At 30.7% G+C, this 27,027-nt stretch overlaps 2 protein-coding genes across 2 annotated transcripts; one reads left to right on the forward strand and one right to left on the reverse strand.

The window, feature by feature from the left end:
- Positions 1-6,066: 6,066 nt before the first annotated feature.
- LOC106759051 (isoflavone 7-O-methyltransferase-like) lies at positions 6,067-7,370 on the forward strand. The gene is made up of 2 exons (XM_014642064.2): positions 6,067-6,842; positions 6,989-7,370. Exons 1-2 carry the CDS (start codon positions 6,069-6,071, stop codon positions 7,289-7,291), a joined length of 1,077 nt encoding a protein of 358 aa, XP_014497550.1. The 5' UTR covers positions 6,067-6,068; the 3' UTR covers positions 7,292-7,370.
- A 14,400-nt stretch (positions 7,371-21,770) lies between these two features.
- On the reverse strand, positions 21,771-22,979 carry LOC106759056 (isoflavone 7-O-methyltransferase-like). Its single transcript, XM_014642069.1, has 2 exons — positions 22,212-22,979; positions 21,771-22,073 (listed from the first exon to the last, which is right to left on the reverse strand). The coding sequence occupies exons 1-2, from the start codon at positions 22,977-22,979 to the stop codon at positions 21,771-21,773; spliced, it is 1,071 nt and encodes a 356-aa protein (XP_014497555.1).
- Positions 22,980-27,027: the final 4,048 nt, after the last annotated feature.

Raw genomic sequence — 27,027 nt, forward strand, 5'->3', positions numbered from 1 at the left:
ATATATATATATATATATATATATATATATATATATTCTTTAATTATTTTATACTTTTGTCTATAGAAAAAATAAAATATGAAAATATCAATTTAAATACATAAAAGTTATTAAATTTATTCACGACAATGATTAAGCTTTTTCAAATATATGTTGAAATAATACGAAAATTTATAATTACGTATAAAAAATTGGTGTATATAATTTTTATTTTCATTTTATTATTAACTTTTTAAGAGAAAACTATAATTATTAATTGATTTTTCAGAAGTAATTATTATTTTGAAATAGTTTATATAAAACTGTACATGTTACATTTTTGTTTTTTCCTTTTTGCTTTTTTCAGTGTACATTTAGTTTCTACGAGCAATAATTTATATATATATATATATATATATATATATATATATATATATATATATATATATATATTAGTTATATTATGGATACGGTTATAGGGTCAAGATTAGAGTTCTACAAGGTCGATGTCTAAGTTCTACTTAATGTTGAACGGTTATGCTTTTGCCTTTGTTATTGCTCGTCTTTTATTCTGATGTCAAAATCAGTAAAGATTTATCCAATGCAATAGTTAATGTATAACAAATTCAACCAACTTATCTCACTTCTTTAAACATGTATTAATAGATCTTGGAGTACGCTTCATATTAACACTGACCAAATTACGACCCAATTAATAATGATCATATTTTGGCTTAAGTTAATCAACATCAATCTTAATTGTTATTTAAAGATCAACATTCGGTTCATGTTGTTCAACCAACCAATCTCTGGGTGGTTTATTGGATGTTCTTACATGTGTGGATCGTCAGGTAAGACCGGACGTCCATACAAAGAAAGATGACTGAAAGATGAAATGTGTCTTTTTCTAATAAAAAGAAGGAGAAATAGAAGACAAAGAAGCACAAGTAGTAGATTTTGGATGAAAAATTTGTTGTTCTTTTTATCGATGATTTTATTGATGGAAAATTTTGTGAGTAATAACAAATTTAAAATTACTGACAGATTTATTTCTATCGATAAATCTATCAATAATAAAAATTTCAATTATTGATGAAGTTTTTTATTAATAAAATCTGTCAGTAATTTTAAATTTGTTATTACTCACAAACAACAAATCCATCGATGAAAAGAACAACAAATTTTCTATCCAAAATCCACTACTTGTGCTTCTTTGTCTTCTATTTCTCCTCCTTTTTATTAGGAAAAACACACACATTTCATCTTTCTCTTTCTCACTCAAACTTCATAGGCACCACCTTTCCTAACTACACCACCTTCGCTCGCACATCATTCGACGTGTCTAGTGACACATTTTTTCCCTTTCTTATATTCCATTGTAGATGTAGGAACACCATATTAAGTAGTCATTGTGCCTCCATCTCTATCGTGCTCACCACCACTCATCATTCCCACAGGTAGAGTGCCTTCATCGAGAACGTCACCAATATCATCGACGTATCAACTATCTCTCTCTTCTTGTTCACTTCATGTATGCAAGGGAAAGTTTTTTCGTAATCTTCTTCATCATTCACAAGATATTAAAGTTGTTGCTACATAAGGTTTCATCATCATTCATCATCAAGGCTTTCGACAACAATGTCAATCATCTTGGAAATGATCTCTAGCATCGTTGGTGTCCATCCATTTTCATCATTGGAACTTATTTGTTTATTTATTTATTGTTGTTATGATTGATAAGTGTGAAAAAGAGTTGTTTTTACACTTATAAATGAGCTCAATCTTGTAATTATTCATGTTGTTACTTAGTGAAAGTTGTAATAGGAAGTAGATTGTTATGTAAAACATTGTACAAGAAAGGGTGTATTATTTGGACTGTTGTCAGCCAATTCTCGTTAAGCGCAAGCCATAATTCGCACAGTCAGAAGGAAGACATTCGCACAGCGTACTAACACTGTGCGCTAAACGAATAACATCAATTAAAGAAGTAGCAGTTAAGAAATTCGCACAGCACACAACTGTGCGCTGAGCGAATTAATGAATTAAAAGATGTGACAAAAAGACAGAAACTATCTTCTGACGCAACAAAAAAAAGCACAAAAAATTCTGGAGAACATAAGGAGACTTTTCAAGACATCAAGACTTAACTTTCTGCAAGGAATTGCTGTAAAGAGTACATTTTAAATGTCTAGGAGAGGCTAGTTTTTCTGTTCATTGGAATTTCTTGTATGACGATACATTAATGTAAATTTTCTGTGCAATATATGTTTTTGTTTTGTTCTTTTCTTGACTTGCGTGTGATTATACGGAAGTATAATTCTTTTTAAACGTTCTTTTGTACTGGGAAGTATTTTTAGAAAAGAAACGTAAGAAAAAGAAACTAAAAGTTACTATGCTAAGAATAGTTTCTGCGGTTTTGGTCATTCTCAATATCTGAAATTAATGCAAAATTATCTGTTGAATTAATTAAGGAATTAATAATTTAATAGATAATTTTAGAACTTGTTTTAAGGAATTAAATCAAGATACGCTTATGTGAATGCTTGAACAAAGAACGTATCTTGTACAGGATGTTACTGTAATGTTAGTCAAAGACCAGTTTTAGTGATCTTTTATTGTATTTTACAATCTTAAATCAAGATACGCTTAGAATGCTTGAACAGAGAACATATTTTGTATAAGATGTTATTGTAATGTTAGTGAAAGACCAATTCCAGTGATCTTTTATTGTATTTTACAATCTTAAATTTTTACATTGTTAATTTTATGCCATTTTCCCAAATTGAAATCAAAATGTTATCATCGGTAATTGATTTTGATAAATAATTCTAATTGAATAACATGACTCAAATTCCCTTAAAAGAATGATACTTTACTTATTCACTATATTACTTGTAACGATTTAGTGTACTTGCCAAAAAATTATCAATGATTCTCAAAATAACTCCCAATGATATAAATGAACTTTCTTGTAACTTCTTTTTGTATTCTTTTATTTTCTTTTTGCCATTCTAAAGTGTATATGTGATTAAATCTAATTTATATATGGTTGTTATTGTGTTGGGGTATCTTGTTGTGTATGTTTTGCGAATGGGGAAGAAAGGTCTCTGGTTCTCCTGTTGTAGGTGTGAATGAAGAAAGGACGAAGGAGAAAAATGATGAATTAGATTGCGATTTTTATTGACAAAAAAAATCTGTTAATAATGATTGACGAATTTTATCAACAGATTTTTTGTGATAATTACTAACAATTTTTATAAATTGATTTGTTTATCGGTAATTATTGATATATTTATCAATAAAGATTTTACCAACAAAAATTTGACAATATCAGTGAATTTTGGCTGATATCAGGATTTCTTATAATGGATACTAACTCCAATCACCTCGCGATCTATAATGAACAAATTTAGTGTTAGTATCTAGTGTCCTATCATAATATGATATTTAGTTTCTAAACATATCATTTAGCTTTTTGAATCTTTATATAAAGGGCGACAAATTCTTAAACACCACACAGAAATATAGATTCACATCAAATTATGGCTTCAAATCGTGGGCGTAGCTCAAATGAGATCTTTGAAGGTTAAGTTCACTAGTACAAACACTTGTATGCTCATGCAGTAGATTGTATGAGTATTAAATGGATGATTGAGCTTGGCATACCAGACATCGTCCACAACCATGGTCAACCCATTTCACTTCCAAATTGGTTTCCATTCTAGAAAATCCACCAATGAAAAAAAAATCTGAGGCTTTAAAAATTGGTTTATCATTTATGAAATCAAATATATTTAGTGTAAAGTGAGGCTTTTTTTGATTGTTAGTGATTCTTGTATATTTAGTAATGTAACTTATAGTAGGAGGAAAAAAACATAAATTTTCACCAATATTAATCAAAATAATTGCACTTGAACATTTACGTGTTCTTGTGTGAGGTGATGGTGTCTTCCTTCTTCTTGTGTGACAGGATTACATGTTCCTTAACTAGATTACAAGACTACTCAAGTAGATTTAGAGGGGAGACTACAGATGATCTTTAGGAGAGGCTACAAATGTCTTATGTGCTTGTGTTTGTGTATTTGTGGATGATATTATCTACGATGATCCTATAATGTGTTATACGAAAACGAATGATATTGCAGATGTTTTAGAGGCATGATAGATTTGTGAGATGATGGGAGAAATATTTGGATTTCTTTAAAAAGTTCTTTTGGTCAAGATTTTTGAAACAATGTAATTGTAGTTGTTTTACTTCTTTAGTTATTTTAAATACTTTTTAGAATAATGTAATTGGACTTTAAAACTACTCTTTTGAATAAAATTATGTATGTTAGTTAAGATTTATGAAAAATAAATTTTTATACTATAAAAAAGTATATAAATTTTCAATTTTTGTAAACAGGTGACATTCTAAAATTTGGAACGTTACAATTTTCAGTCTCAATGATTTTGAAAACCCTTACTTTTTAACCCAAGCAACTAGGGACATTTTTAGAGAACCTCAATAAGTCTCGGTAGTTTTGAGAACCAACAAGTAACCACACTTTCAAAAACCTCAATAACTAGTGGTGGTTTTCTACAATCCTAACAAGTAACGGTATTTTCTCAAAACCCCACTATTATGTTATATAATTTTTAAGAATAGGAAAGTTAAATACATTTTACTTTATTAATAATATAATTCGTCTTGTTAACTTTTATTGTTTGTACTGCTACAATAAAAAGATCAATATTTACAATAAAGATTATTAAAATAAGATTAGGAAATAAAATGAAAAATGATTTTTTTTACCGACATATAATTATTTATATTAAAAAATTTAATCATGTTCACGAGTTCAAGAAATTAAAAGAATGAAAGATAATATATATATATATATATATATATATATATATATATTCTTTTATAATTATAGTGATGAATATCCGAGAAAATAGGAGTTACTATATGAAAAAACAAATTCACTAGCATATTGATTAGGAAAACGGATTTCAAAGTTAAAAAATTTAATTTATTAATGGTTTTTGTTTTGTGTGTTTATTTATTTAACTACGGCTACAAAACATTGAAACGGTCTAATCTGACTTCCAATAAAATACTTCATTATTAATTATTCTACTACGATGACGCAAAATGGTAAGATACACGATATTTTAAATCAGATTCCTAATATGTCGATGAAGTTATATATAGAGAAATCAGAAGTTGATGACGTAAACCAGCTATATTAACTCATATCTTCTCTAATTTTGTTTGTATTGAGTTTAATCGTTATTTAAGCACTAAACTTTTTACAACCAATCAATCAATCATATTAAACAATAAATACACATATATAAAATGGTTAATTTCATTTTTACTCAATTCAATATTATTATAAAATAGATAACTTTTACCATATAATTGAATCAAGTAAAATAAATATAGAATATTTTTTAAAAAATAGATCTTAAGTTTAACTTATTTTATTTAACTCTACAAAATTGGTATGGAAAATGATTTTTTTTATCTATTTATATCTTATAAATCTATCTATCCAATTTTCTCCATAATCTTATAAATTTTTAGATAACTTTTTATACAATCTCGTATTTTTTTTTTTATTTTCTTGTATATTTTTATTCTTCAATCCAATGACTTTGAACTGTAATATATATGAAACCAAGTGGATTTTTTTTATTCCGTATACTTCTCCACTATTGTACATAAGATAATAGTGCTTATTGGATTTGTGTTTTTCATTCTCCATATCTATAGACAGTGATAGAGATCTTTATAATTTATTATAGCTATATTTCCTAAGTTTATTGAAATTTTTATTGTGACTAACGTCATTATTGTAAAATAGACAATTAAAAAAGCGAATGAAATATAACATAAGTAAAGTATAAATTCAGGTATATAATAAGTTTTCTTTAGAAACGAAAAGACATCAATTATTATTTTTACTGTTTTTTGTTAATTAAAGAGTTTTGTTATTTCAAGAGCCATGTAATTGAAAAAGATTGAATTGTCGGTTTTGAATCTTTATATAAAGGGCGAGAAAGTCCGAAACACCACACAAAATACAGATTTACATCAAATTATGGCTTCAAATAATGTCCTAAAAGCGAGTGAGATCTTTGAAGGTCAAGTTCACTTGTACAAACACTTGTATGCTCATGCAGTAGATTGTATGAGTATTAAATGGATGATTGAGCTTGGCATACCAGACATCATCCACAACCATGGTCAACCCATTTCACTTTCAAAGTTGGTTTCCATTCTACAAATTCCGCCAAGTAAAGTTAGAGGCGTGAAGAGTCTCCTACGCTACCTCGCACACAATGGATTCCTTCAGATTGTAAGAGTTCATCACAGCACAGAAGAAAAGGAAGCATATTCTCTAACATCTGCATCACAGCTTCTTGTCAAAGGCACTGACCTTTGTCTTGCACCAATGGTAGAGGCTTTTATTAACCCAAGTATGGCACGCGTATGGTCTCACTTGAAGAAGTGGACTTATGAGGATGATATTACACTATTTGATGTCTCCCTTGGATCAAATTTGTGGGACTTTCTTAGTAAAAAGCCAGAGTTTAACGAGACGTTCAATGAGGCAATGGCTAGTGATTCTCAGATGATGAACCTGGCATTAAGAGGTTGCAAATGGGTGTTCGAAGGAGTGGAGACCATTGTGGATGTCGGAGGTGGAACCGGAAACACAGCCAAGGCTATCTGTCATGCATTTCCTAACGTGAAGTGCACTGTGTTTGACCGTCCACAGGTTGTGGAGAAGTTGTCGGGAACCAAGAATTTGACATATGTTGGCGGTGACATGTTCGAATCTATTCCCAAGGCTGATGCAGTTCTACTCAAGGTAGGCATCTCCAAAAGAAGCTTTCCTAAACTTCTTTCTCTGCTAATTTATTTTACAAATTAGAATTTTAATTTACTATTCGATTCTTGCTATTAAAATTTTAGGATTGGCATGTTTTATTAACAAACTTTGTAAATTTTTTCTAGTGGATTTTACATGATTGGAGTGACAAGGATAGTAAGCAGATATTAGAAAATTGCAAAGAAGCTATTTGTGATAAAGGCAAAAGAGGAAAAGTAATTGTTATAGATGTTGTGATGAAGGAAGACCAAGATGAGCTGGAACTTACTGGACTAAAGCTCCTCATGGATGTGCATATGGCATGTCTTGTTAATGGAAAAGAGAGAACTGAAGAAGAATGGAAGAAACTCGTGGTGGAAGCAGGATTTCAGAGCTACAAAGTATCTCCTTTCACAGGATATTTGTCTCTTATTCAGATCTTTCCTTGAATACTGAACTTATGGTGATGTATTTAGTAGTGTTATTCCTCTCATGTATGGATCGAATAAGGTTCGGTGTTTATTTCTAGCACCAATAAAAAGGAGAATTGATAAGAAACAAGACTCCAAAAATCTGAAACTTGATAGAATGTGTTAGTGTTTGTGATATTAAAAAAGGAAACTCATGATGAATACACGAGAATTTTGTTTTAACTATGTTCGATAACATGCATGATAGAGGGCTTTCTGAAAGCCCCAGCCCCAAAAGCCCCTGATAGAATGGATTGGGACAGCTAGGGGTGGGATGAGCCCCCTTTTTCGATCAAACCACTCCTTCTTTCAAGAACGCACCACTGCATATATACAAACACCATTGGAAGTTCTCACTGAAACATCAATAGTTCGACATTTTTCTTCTTACCTTACCGAGGAAGGATCCAAACCTTCACGAACCTCTATCATCAACCTTGCAATGCTCTCTTCTGTGCAGATCTCGTCAAATCTATTCTTCGTAGAACACTCGGTTCCGCCTCCTGATTTCACTTACTTATGGTAAATCTTCTTTTCTCTTTGTTTTATTTTTGTCGAGTTTTGGAATCCATAATTCATTTCTCACGTCCCTTTTGAAAAAAAGTAATGGATTCAATTCTAAGTTTGAATCATGATGTTGGAAGTCATTCTTCGTGGGTTGAGCTTGAATCTGTAGGCTTGAATTTATGTTAAAGTAAATAGGTAGTTTATTAACCTGTTACATGATCATAGTTCCAGTGCAGTGATATTGCTATGTGCAGTGGTTGAATGGAATAAATTGCAATATATGTTGGTTGTCTCGGTGGTTAACAAAAGCATAAGAGTATGTAATATAGTTTGTGACAAATACATGGTTCAGAAAGAGAAAGGGTATAGAATGAGACTTGAGGAGATTGTGTTTCGAATGATTATTATATATTGGTTTGAAACAGTAAATTTTAATTATTATATATTATTACATACATTCTGTAAAAGTGGGACCCGTCATTAGATTTTTGTGTAAGAAGGACTAAATCTATTGGGAAAATTATCCTCCATTGATCCTTCATGGCAAGGTGTGACTGCTTAACCGTTCGATGATACTGCTCATTGCTTTACTCTGTGAGAAACAGCTTAAACCTTTGTCAGATATATCTAAAAGTGGATTCAGAAACTTTATGAAGAGGTTAAGTCCATCTCTTAAATATCACACTCTTCTCCCTTCTCTTAAATATCTGAGGCACCATTGCTAGTTTATGAATAAGGATGAGTTTATGAACTAGCTTTTCAAAATATTCAAGTTCTGCTCTATTTTCACTAATTTTGATATTTTATTCTGTTTTCTTCAATTCAAACCATTGTTCTTTCCTTTCTTATCATACCTATACAATCTTTTTACAATTAATATACTCAGTTTTGTACTATTCTTCAATGGTTTTTGCTAATCAAATATTTTCTGATAGATATGATTTATCATGTATTTCACATCACCTTATTCTCGACATGGACGTTTGAAGACTTCAAATCAGCTTTATCAAAACACATTGATACTTCTCCAATATTTGATTTGAATTTAAAGGTAGATAATGGATGGAATATATGTTTCTGTCATCTGTTTTATGCGTTTTAAATATGCTAAATTTTTTTACTTGTCTCAGTACTAATTACAAGTCTATTTATTAAAATGAACAGTTAGTTTTATAGGGTGATTTGTGTTAAAAGTTATGTATTTTTCTTTTGAACAATACTTTCGTATGATATAAATAAAATTAGTATCGATAATATGTTGTAATGACTATCAATCTCTTCTCACAATACATTGATTTAGAACAAAGACTCCAGAATTTTTATAAAGATAAGACAACAAATCGGTTATAATTAATGTCTTTTTGTAATTAAGTTTCTACCAAAGGAAGCAAAATCAATTTAACAATTTCTGGTTTCATTAGGTCCTTTTATTATATCTTGTATCCTCCAGCACCCCTTTATGCACTATGATTTCAAAGTGTCCTTTAATAATGATTTTATTAAGAAAAGAAATAAAACTGGCATTATGACATTGTTTTGAGCAATTCTATCATTTGAAAATTTTACTAACAAAAAGCCTTGCATTGTTGATTATGCAAAAAAAGTTTGTGAAAGTATTAAGTCTGATTCCTTTATTGTTCTAAATTCCCGAAATTATCTGCACTTGCACCCCTTTCATCTTTTAACTTAATTTACTTCGCACCCTTTCAATAAAAACTCCCAAATTTTATTGATCAGTGTTTTCAACATCATTATTTTTGTCAGCATAATGGATGACAATGGAACGAGCAAGGTTGCTCTCTATTTTATTTTTTTGAATTTCTGTAGTTCCTTTTGTAAATTTTGATAACCTCTATATAGTCGGATTGGGTTGGAACCTTTGTACGCATTTTCAACGACATCCTATAGATTGAAGACTTGTAAATTAGTGTTTCACAAACATACCTATTAAAACTAACCATTCATTTTACAATAAATGCTAAAAAAAATTATTCCTAGTTTTATAGGACTTACATTAATGTTTCACAGAGTTCCATAGAAGAAAAACCTATTAAAATATTATTCATTTATCTATGTAGTTGTGTGTAATAACTTTTAAATATGGATGACTTTAAGAGTAATTCTTTTGATTTTGATTGATGATCTTACATCTAAAACTTTGAGAGTGTTACCACTAATAAAAAAAGAAATCTCAAAAATAGAAAAAGATAAGGATGCCATTGAAAAGACTGCATGTAAGTATTATGGTAATAATTACAAAGTTAGAAAAAACCTGATTACTATGAAATTTCACTTTGTACATTGAAATTATTCCTATGAAATCGGCGTAAAACATGAGTATGGATTGGGATGCTGATTTTATCTTCCTTGATATAATTTTTTTACCTTGTAGGCAAGTGATGTGAAGTGGGCATATCGCTGCCTATACGGCGGATGACCAGCTTCACTGGTTTTTAATAGTGAACTCTCTGATGGTTGTACTTTTTCTTTGGGCTTGAAGGCAGAGGTGGTACAGGCAGCGAAGAAGAAATTTTGAGGAAGTGGTTATCTGAGCTGAGTAAAGATAAACAGGAATTGCTATTTCATGTATGTAACAAGTAAAAATTTGTCAGCAGACATAGGATAACAGAGCATATCATACAAAAATTGGCATATTAAAAAATATTAATGATGTGTTTAGAACTGTTGGTGTGGATTAGTTGTTACTAAATAAAATGCTTTTATATACCCATTACTTGTTATCTGGCGATGTTTATTTGTTGTTCTTGTATAGTTTAAGCTTATAAGTTTGCCATGGATATGAAACATTGAAGTTTTCATTCCCTTTGCCTATGCAGAAATTAAACTCATGAATTTCTTTTCTTATTGAATTTTAAAAACAAAGAAAGGTACGGTCCTAGTCTATAAGACTTTGTGGATATTTGATCCTATAAACTTTTTTAATAAAAAAGATTTTTTTTCTGTAGATTTTTTATTCCAACCCACATATGTTAGAGTTAAGGTTAGAGTTAAGACCTATTAAATGCACTAACTTATTCTCGAGATTTATGAAATTGTAAACTAAAATTTGTGAAATTGCAAAAAGTTGTCAACAAAACTAACGTGGTACTTGAATTATAATAATTAAGTTAAATTTTCAACCTTGGAATAGCGGTTGGATGGGAAAACTAAAGTTATTATCAGCGTTTATTGAATTTTTAACTACAAATTAAGACATACACACAAATACAAAGCCACATATAGGAATGAAAAAAAATTTTGTGAAACAGATATCCGTAGATAAAATCTGCGATTAATAGTTGATATTCACGGATATAAATTATCAACAATCCGCAGCTAATGAATATTTTAATACCGCTTATAAATGGATCGGATGCGAGTATTATATTATTCGTACTCGTTGATATCCGTTATCCGCAAAAGAATAAAAATAAAAATTTAATTTATATTTTATTAAGTTAAATTTAATTAAAATTAATATTAATTATATTTTACAAAGTTAAATTTAATTAAAATTAAATTTTAATTTATATTTAATTTAATTTATATATTTTGTATTTCTATTTAAATTTTATTTTAATAATTTATAAAAATATTTCGTTTTCAATATCTGCGAGTTTTAAAATACTCACAGATATTTTTTAAATTGATATCTGTGCGGGTAGCGGATCGGGTAGCGGGTGAATTTTTTTTTATCGGATCGAGTTGCAAATAGATACTATCCGTGTTCAATCCGACCTGTTGTCATCCCTAACTACACACATATAACTTTCTTTTCCATTAAAAATGTTTTTTTTCTTTTAGATATTATAATAAAATTAGCGCATATATATATATATATATATATATATATATATATATATATATTAAGTTCGTAGTTTTATTTTTTATTTTTAGATTTCTATTCAATATTTTTTTAATTTTAAAAAATTTATTCACATATCATTGTCAATGTAATGTAACAATTTATGTCAGGATTAATGTGAAGTATCTATGTTATGTTTTTTATAATTAATTCAGACTTTACAGATTTTACATTTATTATTTTAATTCAATTTAGTTTTTTTTTTTTTAAGTTGATCAAATTTGTCCTTTCCAAATTAAAATAATTTCTTTTATATAAATATTATAATAATATTTTTACTAGAATTCATATTTTAATTAAATATTTATGAAATTTTCTTAAACCAATTTTAACATTGATATAGAAATTATTGAGTGTTATATAAGTAGCTTTTTTATATAAATTTATATACAATTATTTCAAATATAAATTCAAATAAACTCACAAATATTTTTAACTTCAGAAGTTTAAATAAAAATGAAAATTTACACAATTAAATTGTAAGTAATTTAATAGATATTCAATTTGTCTTCATTTATAATTTAATATTAGATAGTATTATTTTATTTTGTAATTCAATATTCGAATACTTTTATTAACTCTTTCTATATAACTAGATATATTGAATAATAAGTTGGACAACAAAATCAAACTATTATGAAAAATTACAGAAAAAGTTGAAACATAAATCTTATAATTATATTTGAATAATATATTTAGAGTTAGTTTAAAAATATTTCTAAAAGTATTTATTAAAAATTTTAATTTTAACAATAATATTTTTTTTATAAAAATTAAATTTAGTTTTAATTGGGAAAGAAATAAAATTGTTTCATTTCAAACAAAAATTAAAACTGAATTTAATCTAAATAATAAATATAAACACTAAATTAAATATAAAATATGTGACAATATAAATTAAAAAAGTTAAAAAGAAAAATACAATGACACACGTCTCTAGTCAGTAAGAATAAAAAAGATCAAACAAAATCAAATATTAAAAAATTTAAAAAAACTTAGTTGAGACAAAAAGAATTAGAAAACCAAATTGAATTTGTTTTATATTAAAGTTAGTACTAAACGAGTATTTAAACCAAAAATTAATTTCTTATGACTTATTCTTGAATTCATACTTTATTTCTTTTTCGAATTTTCTATTTTACAGTAATCATGTTAATCACTAGAAATTTCAAGTAAATTAGTTAATAAACTGTCATAAAGTTAAAATATGTTTTGAAAATTGACCTTTCATATATTAATTTACACTACAAGAAAAATGACAACTATCTATCGCCAAAATCCGTATATAAGGTTCAAAATCCGTATTTAATAGAATTTTATATACAGATTATATACGGCCCAAAATTCGTATATAATACCCTCGTAGGTAGACTTATATATGGAAATATTCGTATATAACTTATATACGGAAATATCCGTATATAACTTATATACGGATATTTTCGTATATAATTATATTTCATTCCAAACAAACCGATGCGGACCTGGATATTGGACATAAGCATAATTTATACATGCAAACCTGAATATTAAACATAAACACCATTCATATGCAGTACTGAATATTAAACATAGTATATTGTCATATAAAAGAAATAAGACACGCACTTAATCAACAAAAAATATTGTTTACATAACAAAAATTAGGTAACGAAACATTCATGTAAACAAGTTCAACACCATAAGCTTCATCTAAATCAGTTCAACAACATAAGGTTCATCTAAATCAGTTCAACAACAACATAAGCTTCATCTAAATCAGTTCAAGAATAATGAAAGTAAGTTCTATAAAATGGCTGGTGATCATTTCCATCATCTGGTTGATCTGGTGGTGGTTGTTGGATTGGTGATTGCTGGTTTGGAGCTTGTCGGTCTGGACCTTGGTGGTCATTGGCTGCTTCATTTTGATGTTGAGAATTTGGAAAGTTTAAAAATTGTTGTGTAGCTGCAGTAGCTGAAGGTGGAAGGAATGGAAGGAGGACACCAAGAAAGCCATGAACCATTTGAAGTTGTTGGCCATATTGTTGTACCTGTGATTTAAGATTATCAATTACTTATGAATTTGGTGCCTGAGTGGAAGAAGATGCCTGTGTCTGTCGGATGTAACTATCGACACAGTCATCTGTGGAACTGACATGTCCAATGCCATATACAGGTCCCTTGTATCTTCCACCAGCAGCATCTAACTAGCATTGGTTTCTCAATCTCTCCTCCTCCGCAGGGTCTAGGGGACTACATGCAGAGGCACCAACAGATGCAGTCTCAGATCTCATTTGAGAAAATTTGGCTTGAATTTGTTCCTATTAAAGGAATAAATATTATTAGCAAACAATGAGCTTTGAAAACCGACAATGTATAATGAGATAGAGTTAGTAGATACATACATGGGTCCGCCTAGACCTTTCATCTACAAAGTCCCCTGTTGATTGACGGATGTGTGTTTGTTGAAATATTTCATCAACATGAACAGACCTTCCAAGTTCCTGTGACTGCAAACAATATGAGTTGTTAAAAAATATTTGTAAAGTTTATGATTACAAATTTAATAAATGAAATGTACAAGTATAATCTAATACAATGGCAACCCTAAGCAAGCAAAAACCAACACTAATGAATACAAGTATAATCTAATACAAAAAGATAATCAAATTTTATAATGACAATTTTTTTAACCAAGTTCAAAACCATATCTTAGTCAAACAAATTGAACAAAAAGTAAAAAATAGGAAGAGCACATTGAACTAAAATCATATATTTTATTAGTGAAAACCAGAACACATCCTCTAATTCGTCTTCTGCTTTTAAACAAAGTAGGTTGCTAACTTGAAAATCAATTTCATGGAGGAAGAGGTAGAAGAGAATGTGCTAGGAGATTTAATCAAATACGTTTACAACCTTTATTAGTAATACTCATCTATATTTATATATATTATATATTACTATGAAATGGTTTAATTTGTAATAATACTGGAATAAGAAAAAGAAGTGAGCTGGAAGGTGGTTTAATTTGACTTGGTAAAGTAACACTGTTAGTTTGATGAGTACATAGTAGGTACTGGTTTTGCTAGCTAATGGGTATTGTTATATATGGTGAACGAAAGCAAGAGACAGACAAAGTGGTTCAACTGAGTCTATGGCTGACTGACACCCTCAACAGTCGTGTTCATAATTTAGAAACAAGGTTGTGGAGCAGAAACAAGGCATGACATGTCTCGTGTGAGCACCAGTAGCTGTAGCAGTACCCATCAAAAAATAATTCAAAAAGGAGTGAACAAAATAACAAATAAGCAAGCACCCATGTCATACAATTGTTTGATTCCCACCAAACCGAGCAAGAGAGGAAATTAAAAACACCTTTTTGTGGTTCCTTCGGCCTTCGTACCACCAACTTCAATGTCTCAGCTTAAACCGCAATAAACCAACCTCAATTGATGCCTCGTCAAAATCCAACTACGTCTTGGCACACGAACCAAAAATGGGCCAATTAAAATAAAATTAACACAGATTAAGGTTCAATTTTAAAGATTTCTAGGCATTGCAGATTATCAGAAAAATGATTTAGGGCTCGACAGAATAACTATTTAGGGCTCGACAAAACAATTATTTAGGGCTCGAGAGAAGAATGATTGAGGGCACCTACCGTTCGACAGAAGAGGCGTTAAGTAGACCGACAGCTGCACAAAAGAGAGGACCGACAGCTCGCCACCAGAGAAGTCGACAGTTGCAGAGAAGACAGCTTCGAGAGGAGACGTGACTGAAGCTTCGACACCACAACACACTGAAGGTGACAGTGTTTGATATTCAGAGAGAGCGAACAGAGGTGACAGTGTTTCTAGAGATGAAGGTTCGAGATGGACAACGCGAGAGAGAAAAGAGAGATCGAGATGAGGGTTCGAGAAAGAGGGTAAAATGCAAACCGAGTCAGCTCCAGCAGTCAATTAACCCAAAAATCATTTTTTTAAATAAATTATTTTCCATACCCGTATATAATATCTGTAGTTAAAGACCTCTTTCAAACTACATACGGATAATATATATTATATACGGATACATCCTTGGGTAATTTTGCCGCCACCATGCGCCAAAGTTAAATACGGATATTATATATAGATTTTTTCGTATATAAAATTCCGTACATAAAAACCGTATATAACTCCTTTTCTGATATCCGTACATAATTTCCGTATATAAAAGTTATCTTCTATACGGATTTAAATCCGTATATATATTTCTGTATGTAATTCGACTTTTTCTTGTAGTGTTATACCCTTTGAAATCTGTTGTTTACCCTCATCAATATAGAGCCGAGTTAGGTTTAAGACAAAGTTAAAATCAAATCGATTTACATAGAATGAAGTCTCTTTAAGTTAAAGTTTTAGTTCATTCAGTCCAAAAAAAACTTATCCGGATTCACTTCAGTTAAAGGTCGATTTGAGATGGTTGAATTCATGTTTAATGAATCTTATAATTAAGTAAATTAAATGAATTTACTAAATTTAGTCTAAAATGAATTCAATTTAAATTTAATCTAATTTAAATTAGATTAAAACAAATTCAATTCTAATTAATATATTTAAAAAGGATTTTGTATGTATATGGAGTATGTCTTGTTAGAAGAATGAGTTGTTCGGTCTAGTAAGTCGTTTTGTCTACGGTGGGCCATAATTGGGTTAGTGTTTAAGTAATTGGTATTAGGTCGTAATAGGACCAACGCTTCAAATATGGTTAATGGACTAATAATTTAAGTGGATCAATAACTTGATTGTTAGCAAAATAATAACAAAATGATTCAAGATATTGATAAGTGATAACGGTTTCTAAACAACAAACCGAGAAAAAGCTAAGTTAGTATTATATTGATTTATCAAGTGCCCTATAAAACAAAACTAAAGCACAAAGGTACACACTTTTGACTATACACTGAATATTCAATTGTGAGCATAAGCTCTTTGAAACCACGCCTAACTTGAGTGTCGGAGTGCCTTTTGCAGGTGCTTACCCCCGGTCTAAAGGTGAAGGAAGCGAAACAAGTTATCCAAGCATCGAAAAGTAAGAAGGCCAAGTCAGAAAGGTACATCTCTTATCCCTACACATATCCCTACAGAAACATTTTGGCACCCACTATGGGACCGAGATAAGCTGAAGAAACCCAATGGTGACCACAAGAAATATGGAGGAGCAACAAAGCACCAGAGAGATGATCAGAAATATGTAGGCGCAGATGCAGGCGCAGGCGCAAGCATAATTGGAGATGTAGCGGAAGCATGAAGAGGAGATTGTGGCACTAAGGGCGGAACGAGCTCATCATGAGTAGTCTGCTCAACATTCAATGTCGAACCATGAGAAAGGCCACGAGATAAGCCACAATCAATAGTTGTCCCATCACACCAACCTAAACAGGCGTAATCAACATCCCATCACACTAATCCAAACGACCAAGGAAGAAGGGAAGCAAATATCAGGATTACACCCACACCTCTACAAGTTGTACGACCTACCAGTCTAGTCCATTCATGACGGCTATCATGTAGACTCCTATGCCGGAAAAAACTCCTCCTGTATTAGAGAAATATGATGGCTCGACCGATCTAGATGATCATTTCAAGATATTTGTTAACGCAATGGCATTCTACTTGGATAACGACCCGATTATGTGTAAACCTTTTTCACTATCACTCAAAGGAGAAGCATTAGAATGGTACAACACATTTCCCCCAAACACAGTGTATTGCTTTGCTACTGTGGAAGATCTTTTTGGAAAACAGTATGCATCCAACCGGGTACAGGAGTTCACACGTGCGGAGTTGGTGAATACTAAACAGGAGAAGGAGGAAACCTTGAAGGCCTTTATGAAAAAGGTATAATGAGACCGCACGACGAGATAAGGGCATAAATCACACTTTTATCATCAGCAATCTACCTTCATGCTTAAAAGCAGGATATTTTGCTGAAAACTTATATGCACGACTACCTAAAACTATGAACGAACTCCAGGAAAGAGTTTCCTAGTTCATTCGCATTGAAGATATAAGGAACTCAAGGAAGACACAACAACAAGAAGCTTCTACAGGTGGGAGCAAGAAAGAAGGAAAGCGATCGTTCAACAATAACGACAAAAATGGATGTCCTCGTCAGAAGGATTTTATTCAGAATCCAGGTTTAATCATTATACCACCCTTAATGCACCCAGGGCAAAAGTTCTCGAGGAAGCCCTTAATGCCAAACTTCTTACAGTTCGAAAGAGTATACTCCAAGAAACGTCGACAAAAGAAAAAACTGATGGTTTCACATGAACTATGGCCATAATACAAACGAATGCGATGTATTGAAGGATGAAATAGAAAGACTCGTTCGGGCAGGCCATCTCCAAAAGTATGTAAAAGAAGAGGGAGCCCAAACAAGAAGCTCCCCTAGAGAAAAATCTCTGCGTAGAAGTCCCGAACAGTCGTATCAAAGGGACGACCAGAGTCAAAGGCACAACCGTAGTCGTAGTTGTGGTCATGAACACGAACGTTCGATTTGGGGGCATATAAATACTATATCAGGAGACTTTGAAGGAGGAGGGGCATCATCTTCAGCCCGCAGAAAGCACCTAATGAGTTTGAAAATTGTTCATATGGTAGATAGACAACCTTGATATACGCCACCTATTACCTTTACTGACACAGACTTCCATGCTTCTGACCCTAATCAAGATGATTCCATGGTCATCACAACCGAGATATTATAGTGTTGGTAAGGTGCTGATTGACCAAGGCAGTTCGGTCAACATCTTATACTAGGCAATATTCCTGAAAATGGATTTATATGAAGATATAATAACCTCATTTAATGAACAGATAATGGGGTTCATAGGAGAAAGAGTCGATACTCGAGGATATTTAGACTTGAGGACCCGACTTGGAACAGGCAGAGAGGCAAAAGAACTTAGAATAAGGTTCTTACTAGTAGAAGCAAATACTTCGTATAATGTCTTATTGGGATAACCTTGTTTGGACGCTTTCGGAGCCGTGGTGTCCACTCCTCATTTGACCATGAAATTTCCATCGAACAAAGGAACTGTATGTACCATGCAACCAGATCGACGAACAACACGAAATGTTATGTTGCTAGCCTAAAAGTCACACCTTTTAGTCAGGCCAAAAAGAGCAGAGGAGCAGAAGCTATTACGGTCGATCTCAATCCACAAACAAACACTGATGACCACATCCAACCCCAAGGAGATATCAAATTGTTTGTGCTCGAAAAAATGAGAAATAACGTCTATAGGAGGAAGGCTGGAAAAAGTCGATGAGAAAAATTTAGCAAAAAATTTGAAAGTCAACGTAGATTTGTTCGCTTGGGTTGCCTTAGATATGCCCAGAATTCATTCGAGCGTCATGACAAACAAACTGGACATAGTCAAAGAAGCACGCGCGGTTGCTTAGAAGAAACGAAGGTTCGACGGAGAAAATCGATTGACCAGCCGGGAAGGTGTTGATTGACCAACCGGGAAGTTTTTAGGATTCATGTTAACTTCTCGAGGAATTGAGGCCAATCCAGATAAATGTCAAATGGTCTTGGAAGTGAGGAGTCCTACCAATTTAAAGGAAAGACAACGCTATGTTGGCAGACTGACATCTCTGTCATGTTTTATTACGCGACTTGCAGAGCATATTAAACCAATTCTTAAGAATATGAAGAAAGGGATCACCCAACAATGGGACGACCAGTGTGAAATGACCTTTGGCAAAGTCAAAGATATCCTGACTAATCCATCTATCATGGCACGTCCAGTACAAGGGCATGATTTGTAGTTGTACATGGCTACATCAAACAACACGATCACTGCAGCCCTCATTCAAGAAACTCCTTATTTCATATTGGTTTACTTCGTTAGCAGAACATTACAAGGAGCGGAAGAATGATATTCCCAAATAAAGAAGGTGGCCTTAGCCTTACTCACAGCGGCCCAACGTCTCCGACTATATTTTCAAAGCCACAAAGTGGTGGTAAGCACAAATCACTCGTCGCAAGCAAAGAATTCTTCGGTTCAGATATCAGGGACACCCACCCTTTTTGGCATTCAGTCGGGTGCGAAAATGATAAAGGAATATAACCAGAGTAAGGGTTATTCGAATGACCTGACACACTATAGCAAAAGCTTCAATATAACCCCAACTATTGGGATGTAGTTGGGAGGGCGTCGTATTCAACACCTTTAATACTCCCATTTGAAAAGAATTAAAGGGCATTTGAATATACATTTCACGAAACATGTAAGTATAGGTGAAAAAGAGGTCATGCGGATGATTTTCTTTCCCATGAAATACTCGTTCATTATCTTTACAAGCAGATAATTTAATCAGGGAACTACAATCCAAGGTTCTCAATACACAATTGTTTTCTACCCATCTTTTTAATTCTACCCTACTGGAAAATAAGCTATTATACTCACTAACATCGTGAGAGGCCCAATCATATCCACTGATGTTGGGCAAAGATTAGGATGAACTTTCCTCCTCCACAAGAACCTCAACCAGGACATTACCGTAAACGAAAGCGCTATCATTGCTGAGTAAGGTTTCCGCATTACTAGTTTCCATGGGTGGCGCTACTTCTATGGTGGCAGGTGGGCCGTTGTCGTTGCCTCGCCTTTCTCCTCCCATGGGTTCAAATGGAGAAGATGAGATTATAGTAAGGTTCATGATTACCTGAGGTGTGCAGAGAAAAAGCTTTGATGGTTGTCGTAGGAAAATGACGGTTAGGAAATCGAAATGATTTCGAAATGCCTTTTACATTTATGAGGGGTAACTCACGCGGCTGAAAACAATATGAGCCGTAGGATCCTGTTTAATCTTGCGGTCTATCTCGTGAGACTCTGCAACTGCTTTAAAGGCGAGAAATCCAAATAATCATCTGAAGGCACTAGGTCCTCATCCGACGATGTACAATAACAAGCCCTGATCCGAACGTTTATCATAAGTCCTATAGTTAACCTTTCTTGAAGGCCGAATTGTTAACTCAGATTTGGGAGGAATATGTATGGTATATGGTGTATGCCGAGTGGTTAGAAGAATGAGTGTTTCGATCTCATAAGTCATTTTGTCTACGGCGGGCCCTAATTGGGCTAGCGTTTGAGTTATTAGTATTGGGTCATAACAGGACCAACACTTGAATTATGGTTAATGGGCTAATAATTTAAGTGGGCAAATAACCTGACTGTTAGCAAAATAATAATATAATGATTCAAGATATTGATAAGTGATAACGATTTCTGAACAACAAACCAAGAAAAAGGTAAGTTAGTATTATATTGATTTATCAGGTGTCCTATAAATACAGAACTAAAGCACAAAGGTACACACTTTTGACTATACACTGAATATTCAATTGTGAGCAGAAACTCTTTGAACCCACTCATAACTCACTAGTACAAAAATCATATTTTATGACGTACAAAAACGAACTATGACGTACATATGTACCTCATAATAGGTCTATAAGTAACAAAAATTTACGTCATGATAGCCTGAACATATTATGACAGTTTCTAAAATCAGTCTATTTTTTTTATAAGAATATGGGAAAAAATTGTTTCGAATTGATATTGAGTAAAATTATCTATGTTTACATTCATTAGAGTTATTTCTTTTTTTTATAGACTTCTTGACATTCTTTCTTCTTTGGAGGCAACACAAATTTTAAGTTGACATCCACAAAAAACGACAATAAAATCTAACAAATTATGACGCAAACAAATGACACAAAGGTCAGAGAGCAAGAAAGACACTTCAGGTACATCTCTTAGCCCTACACATATCCCTACATAAAAATATTTAAATTATAAATTCATTACTTTTTATTTATTAGATTGGATTAGACTAGATTTTTAAAAATATATTCCATGTCGTTTATTAATAAAGCAAACACTCTCACACATTCCATGAAATTTCATATATTTCTGATTCTTGTTTCTTATCAATTCTTCTTTTTATTCTAGTCGCATTTTCTTACAAATCATTAATTGATAAGGGAAAATACGCATTGCGACCTTGTTTGCTCAATAACATGCTTTGAAGAAATGCATCGACATAACTTTAGTATTCAAGGATAGATCTGAATAAGAGACAAACATCCTGTGAAAGAAGATATTTTGTAGCTCTGAAATCCTGCTTCCATCACGAGTTTCTTCCATTCTTCTTCAGTTCTCTCTTTTCCATTATTAAGACATGTCATTTGCACATCCATGAGTAGCTTTACTCCGGTAAGTCCCTGCTCATCTTGGCCTTCGTTTATCACAGCTTCTATCACAATTACTTTTCCTCTTTCTCCTTTACCAGAAATAGCTTCTTTGCAATTTTCTAATATCTTCTTACAATCCTCGTCATTCCAATCATGCAAAATCCACTAAAAATAATTATATATTTGTTAATAACATACCTCATGTCAATACTAGAATTGTAATAAAATGATTAGAATATTAAATTCGTATTCTAATTTATTAAAAAACAGTAGTGAAAGAAGTTTAGGAAACGTGATACCTACCTTGAGTAGAACTGCATCAGCCTTGGGAATAGATTCGAACATGTCACCGCCAACATATGTCAAATTCTTGGTTCCCGACAACTTCTCCACAACCTGTGGACGATCAAAGACAGTGCACTTCACGTTAGGAAATGCATGACAGATAGCCTTGGCTGTGTTTCCGGTTCCACCTCCGACATCCACAATGGTCTCCACTCCTTCGAACACCCATTTGCAACCTCTTAATGCCAGGTTTATCATCTGAGAATCGCTAGCCATTGCCTCATTGAACGATTCGTTCATTGCTGGGTTTTTACTAAGAATGTCCCAGAAATTTGATCCAAGGGAGACATCATACAGTGTAAGATCGTCCTCATAAGTCCACTTCTTCAAGTGAGACCATACGTGTGCCATACTTGGGTTAATAAAAGCCTCTACCATTGGTGCAAGACAAAGGTCAGTGCCTTTGACAAGAAGCTGTGATGCAGGTGTTAGAGAAAATGCTTCGTTTTCTTCTGTGTTGTGATGGAGTCTTACAATCTGAAGGAATCCATTGTGTGCCAGGTAGCGTAGGAGACTCTTCACGCCTCTAACTTTACTTGGCGGAATTTGTAGAATGGACACCAACTTTGGAAGTGAAATAGGTTGACCATGGTTGTGGATGATGTCTGGTATGCCAAGATCAATCATCCATTTAATACTTATACAATCTACTGCATGAGCATATAAGTGTTTGTACAAGTGAACTTGACCTTCAAAGATCTCACTTAGGACATTATTTGAAGCCATAATTTGATGTAAATCTGTATTTTGTGTGGTGTTTCGGACTTTCTCGCCCTTTATATAAAGATTCAAAAACCTAAATTTGTATTTTCGCTTTTAGTCTATTCGGATTTGAATCCATGTTAAGTTGAATTGTAAGATATCTATGTATTTTGAGAAATAAAATATACACGAGTTTTCTAGAGTTACGTACTACTCCGAGTCCACTTGTTTTGTTAAAATAATTAGAAAGCCGGCAATTCAGTCTTTTACAATTATTTTAAGAGAATAGCTCTCTTAAAATTCTGATTTAGAGAAGATATGTGCTAATAAGGTCAAATTCTGATTTCTCTATATATAACCTCATCAACATATTAGGAATCTGATTTAAAATATCGCATCTGTGATGTACCATTTTGCGTCATCGTAGTAAAATAATTAATAACGAAGTATTTTATTGGAAGTGTAGACCGTTTCAATGTTTTGTGGCCGTCCTTAAATAAATAAACACACAAACACACAAAACAAAAACCATAAATAAATTAATTTTTTTAACTTTGAAATCTGTTTTCCTTCCCTCATCAATATGCTAGTGAATTTGACTTTTCATATAGTAACTCCTATTTTCTCGGATATTCATCACCGTCACTAATAAAACAATAAACACATAATTTAATATCATTATAACCATAATTATAAAAGAAATTATATATATATATATATATATATATATATATATATATATATTCTTTGATTCTTTTAAGCTTTTGAACTCCTTAACATAATTCAATATTTTTTCAATATAAATAAATATCTTGTCAGTAAAAAATTTATCTTTCATTTTATTTTGTAATCTTGTTTTAATAATATTTCTTGTAGATATTGATTTTTCTATGGTAGCTATAGAAACAATAAGAGTTAAATAAGACGAATTATTCTATTAATAAAGTAAAATCTTCTTAACTTTTCCTATTCTTACCAAAATAATTACATAGATTTTGAGAAACAGCTGCTATTTATTGGGGTTCTAGAAAATTATCATAGATCTTGAGAAACAGCTGCTATTTATTGGATTTAGATTAAATTTATATTACATTTACTTTTAGATTTTAAAAATTTAAAATTAAGGTACGTTTAAGTCGATTAAAAATGAGGATTGGATAGAATTAAGTCCTTCCAGATACAAGATTGAGTAAAGTTTATTTGAAACCAAGTTGATCTACTACTAAGTTTGTTTAAGTTGAAACTCTAAGTAAAAAAAACTTATCCAAATCGATTCCGTTAATAGATTGACTCAAGATGTCCAATCCATATGTAATGAATCTAACCGTCAAGAAAATTAAATTGATTTAACTAATTTAATCTAATTAAAAAATTGAATTCAATCTAAATTTAATCCAATTTAAATTGGATTATAAAAACCAAATTTAATTAATATATTTAAAATGGATTTAAATTATAAATTAAATACTTTTTATTATATTAGACTGGATTTTAAAAATATATTCAATGTCCTTTAATAATAAAGCAAACACTTTCACACATTACAGAAATTTCATATTTCTGAGTCTTATTTCTTATCAATTCTTCTTTTTATTCTGGTCGCATTTTCTTACATATCATTTATTGATAAGGGAAAATGCATTGACATAACTTTAGTATTCAAGGATAGATCTAAATAAGAGACAAACATCATGTGAAAGTTTATATTTTGTAGCTCTGATCTCCTGCTTCCACCACGAGTTTTTTCCATTCTTCTTCAATTCTCTTCCATTAATAAGATATGTCATTTGCACATCCATGAGTAGCTTTACTCTAGTAAGTCCCTGCTCATCTTGGTTTATCACAGCTTCTATCACAATTACTTTTCTTCTTATTCTCGTCATTCCAATGATGCAAAATCCACTAAAAATAATTATAAATTTGTTAATAACATACCTCATGCCAATTCTAGAATGTTAATAAAATGATTCGAAAATAGTAAAATTCCTATTCTAATTTATTACAAAAAAAGTAGCAATAGTGAAAGAAGTTTAGGAAACATTCGTTTAGAGATGCCTACCTTGAACAGAACTGCATCAGCCTTGACGAGGATGGTAAGAAGATAATAGAAAATTGAAAAGAAGCTATTTGTGATAAAGGCAAAAGAGGAAAAGTAATTGTGGTAGATGTTGTGATGAAAGAAGACCAAGATGAGCAGAAACTTACTGGAATAAAGCTCATATGACATGTCTTCTTAATGGAAAAGAGAGAACTGAAGAAGAATGGAAGAAGAATTTCAATGCTCTTAACTAGATCTATGCAGTGAAACACGGCAAAAATTAATGGTAGGTACTTACTGTCGACATTTATGGAATTGTAAACTAAAATTTGTGAAATTTCAAAAAGTTGTCAACAAAACTAACGTACGTGCTACTTGAATTATAATAATTAAGTTAAAATTTTCAACCTTGGAATAACAGTTGGATGGAAAAACTAAAGTCATTCTCAGTGTTTATTGAATTTTTAACTTTACAATAAAGATTTTATATAATTAAGACATACACACAAATACAAAGCCACGCATATATAACTTTCTTTTTCATTAAAAAATAATTCTTCTTTTTTCATCTTAGATATCATGATAAAATTAACGGCGTTAAAGATATATATATATATATATATATATATATATATATATATATATATATATATATATATATATATATATATATATATAAATAGATAGATAGATAGTGTAAGTTCGTTGGTTTTATTTGTTTTTTTGGGTTTTTTCAATATTTTTTATTTTTTTTAATTTTAAAAAATTTATTCACATATCATTCTCAATGTAATGTAACAATTTATGTCAGGATTAGTGTGAAGTATCAATGTTATGTGTTTTATATTTAATTCAGACTTTACAGATTTTACATTTATTATTTTAATTCAATTCAGTATTCTTTTTCTAAGTTAATCAATTTTATTCTTTCCAAATTAAAATCATTTTTTTAATATAAATTTTATAATGATATTTTTATTAAAATTGACATTTTAAATAATATTTATGGAATTATTCTTAAACCAATTTTAACATTTATATAAAAATTATTGAATGTTATACTAGTAGCTTTTTTATATAAATTTATATACAATTATTTCAAATATAAATTCAAACAAAATTACAAATATTTTTAACATCATAAGTTTAAATAAAAATGAAAATTTACACAATTAAATTGTAAGTAATTTAATAGATATCCAATTTGTCTTCATTTATAATTTAATATTAGATAGTATTATTTTCTTATGTAATTCAATATTTGAATACTTTTATTAACCTCTTTCTATATAACTAGATATATTCAATAATAAGTTGGGTAACAAAATCAAACTTTATAAAAAAATTATAGAAAAAATAAACATAAATCTTATAATTATATTTAAATAATATATTTAGAGTTTAAATAATATATGTTTAAAAATATTTCTAAAAGTATTTATTAAAAATGTTAATTTTAATAATAATATTCTTTTTATAAAATTTAATTTTTTAATTAAAAAATAAAATTGTTTCACTTTAAACAAAAATTAAAACTGAATTTAATCAAAATAATAAATATAAACACTAAATTAAATATGAAACATGTGATATTGTCGCTACTATATCATCCTGACAATGTCATACATATACCTCATTCGTGAACATTTTAAAGAATAAAATAAAAATTTAAAAAGTTGAAAAATAAAATACGATGACACACATCATTAGTTAATAAAAATAAAAAAAATCAAACTGTATCAAATATTAAAAAATTTAAAAAAACTTAATTGAAACAAAAAGAATTAAAAAACCAAATTGAATTTGTTTTATATAAAAGTTAGGACTAAATGAGAATTTAAATCAAAAATTAACTTCTTATAACTTATTCTTGAATTCGTACATTATTTAATTTCCTAATTTATTTCTATTTCGAATTTTCTATTTTACAGTAATCATGTTAGTCACAATAGAAATTCCAATTATATTAGTTAATAAACTGTCATAAAGTTTTCAATATGCTTTAAAAATTGACTTTTCATATATTAATTTTTA

Source organism: Vigna radiata, chromosome 4, assembly GCF_000741045.1.
Source record: "Vigna radiata var. radiata cultivar VC1973A chromosome 4, Vradiata_ver6, whole genome shotgun sequence".
NCBI lineage: Eukaryota > Viridiplantae > Streptophyta > Magnoliopsida > Fabales > Fabaceae > Vigna > Vigna radiata.

Coding starts and splice junctions, on each gene's coding strand:
- LOC106759051 (XM_014642064.2), top strand. CDS start 6,069: ATGGCTTCAAATAATGTCCTAAAAGCGAGTGAGATCTTTGAAGGTCAA. Junction 6,843..6,988: donor CTGATGCAGTTCTACTCAAG/GTAGGCATCTCC, acceptor AATTTTTTCTAG/TGGATTTTACATGATTGGAG.
- LOC106759056 (XM_014642069.1), bottom strand. CDS start 22,979: ATGGCTTCAAATAATGTCCTAAGTGAGATCTTTGAAGGTCAAGTTCAC. Junction 22,074..22,211: donor CTGATGCAGTTCTACTCAAG/GTAGGTATCACG, acceptor AATTATTTTTAG/TGGATTTTGCATGATTGGAA.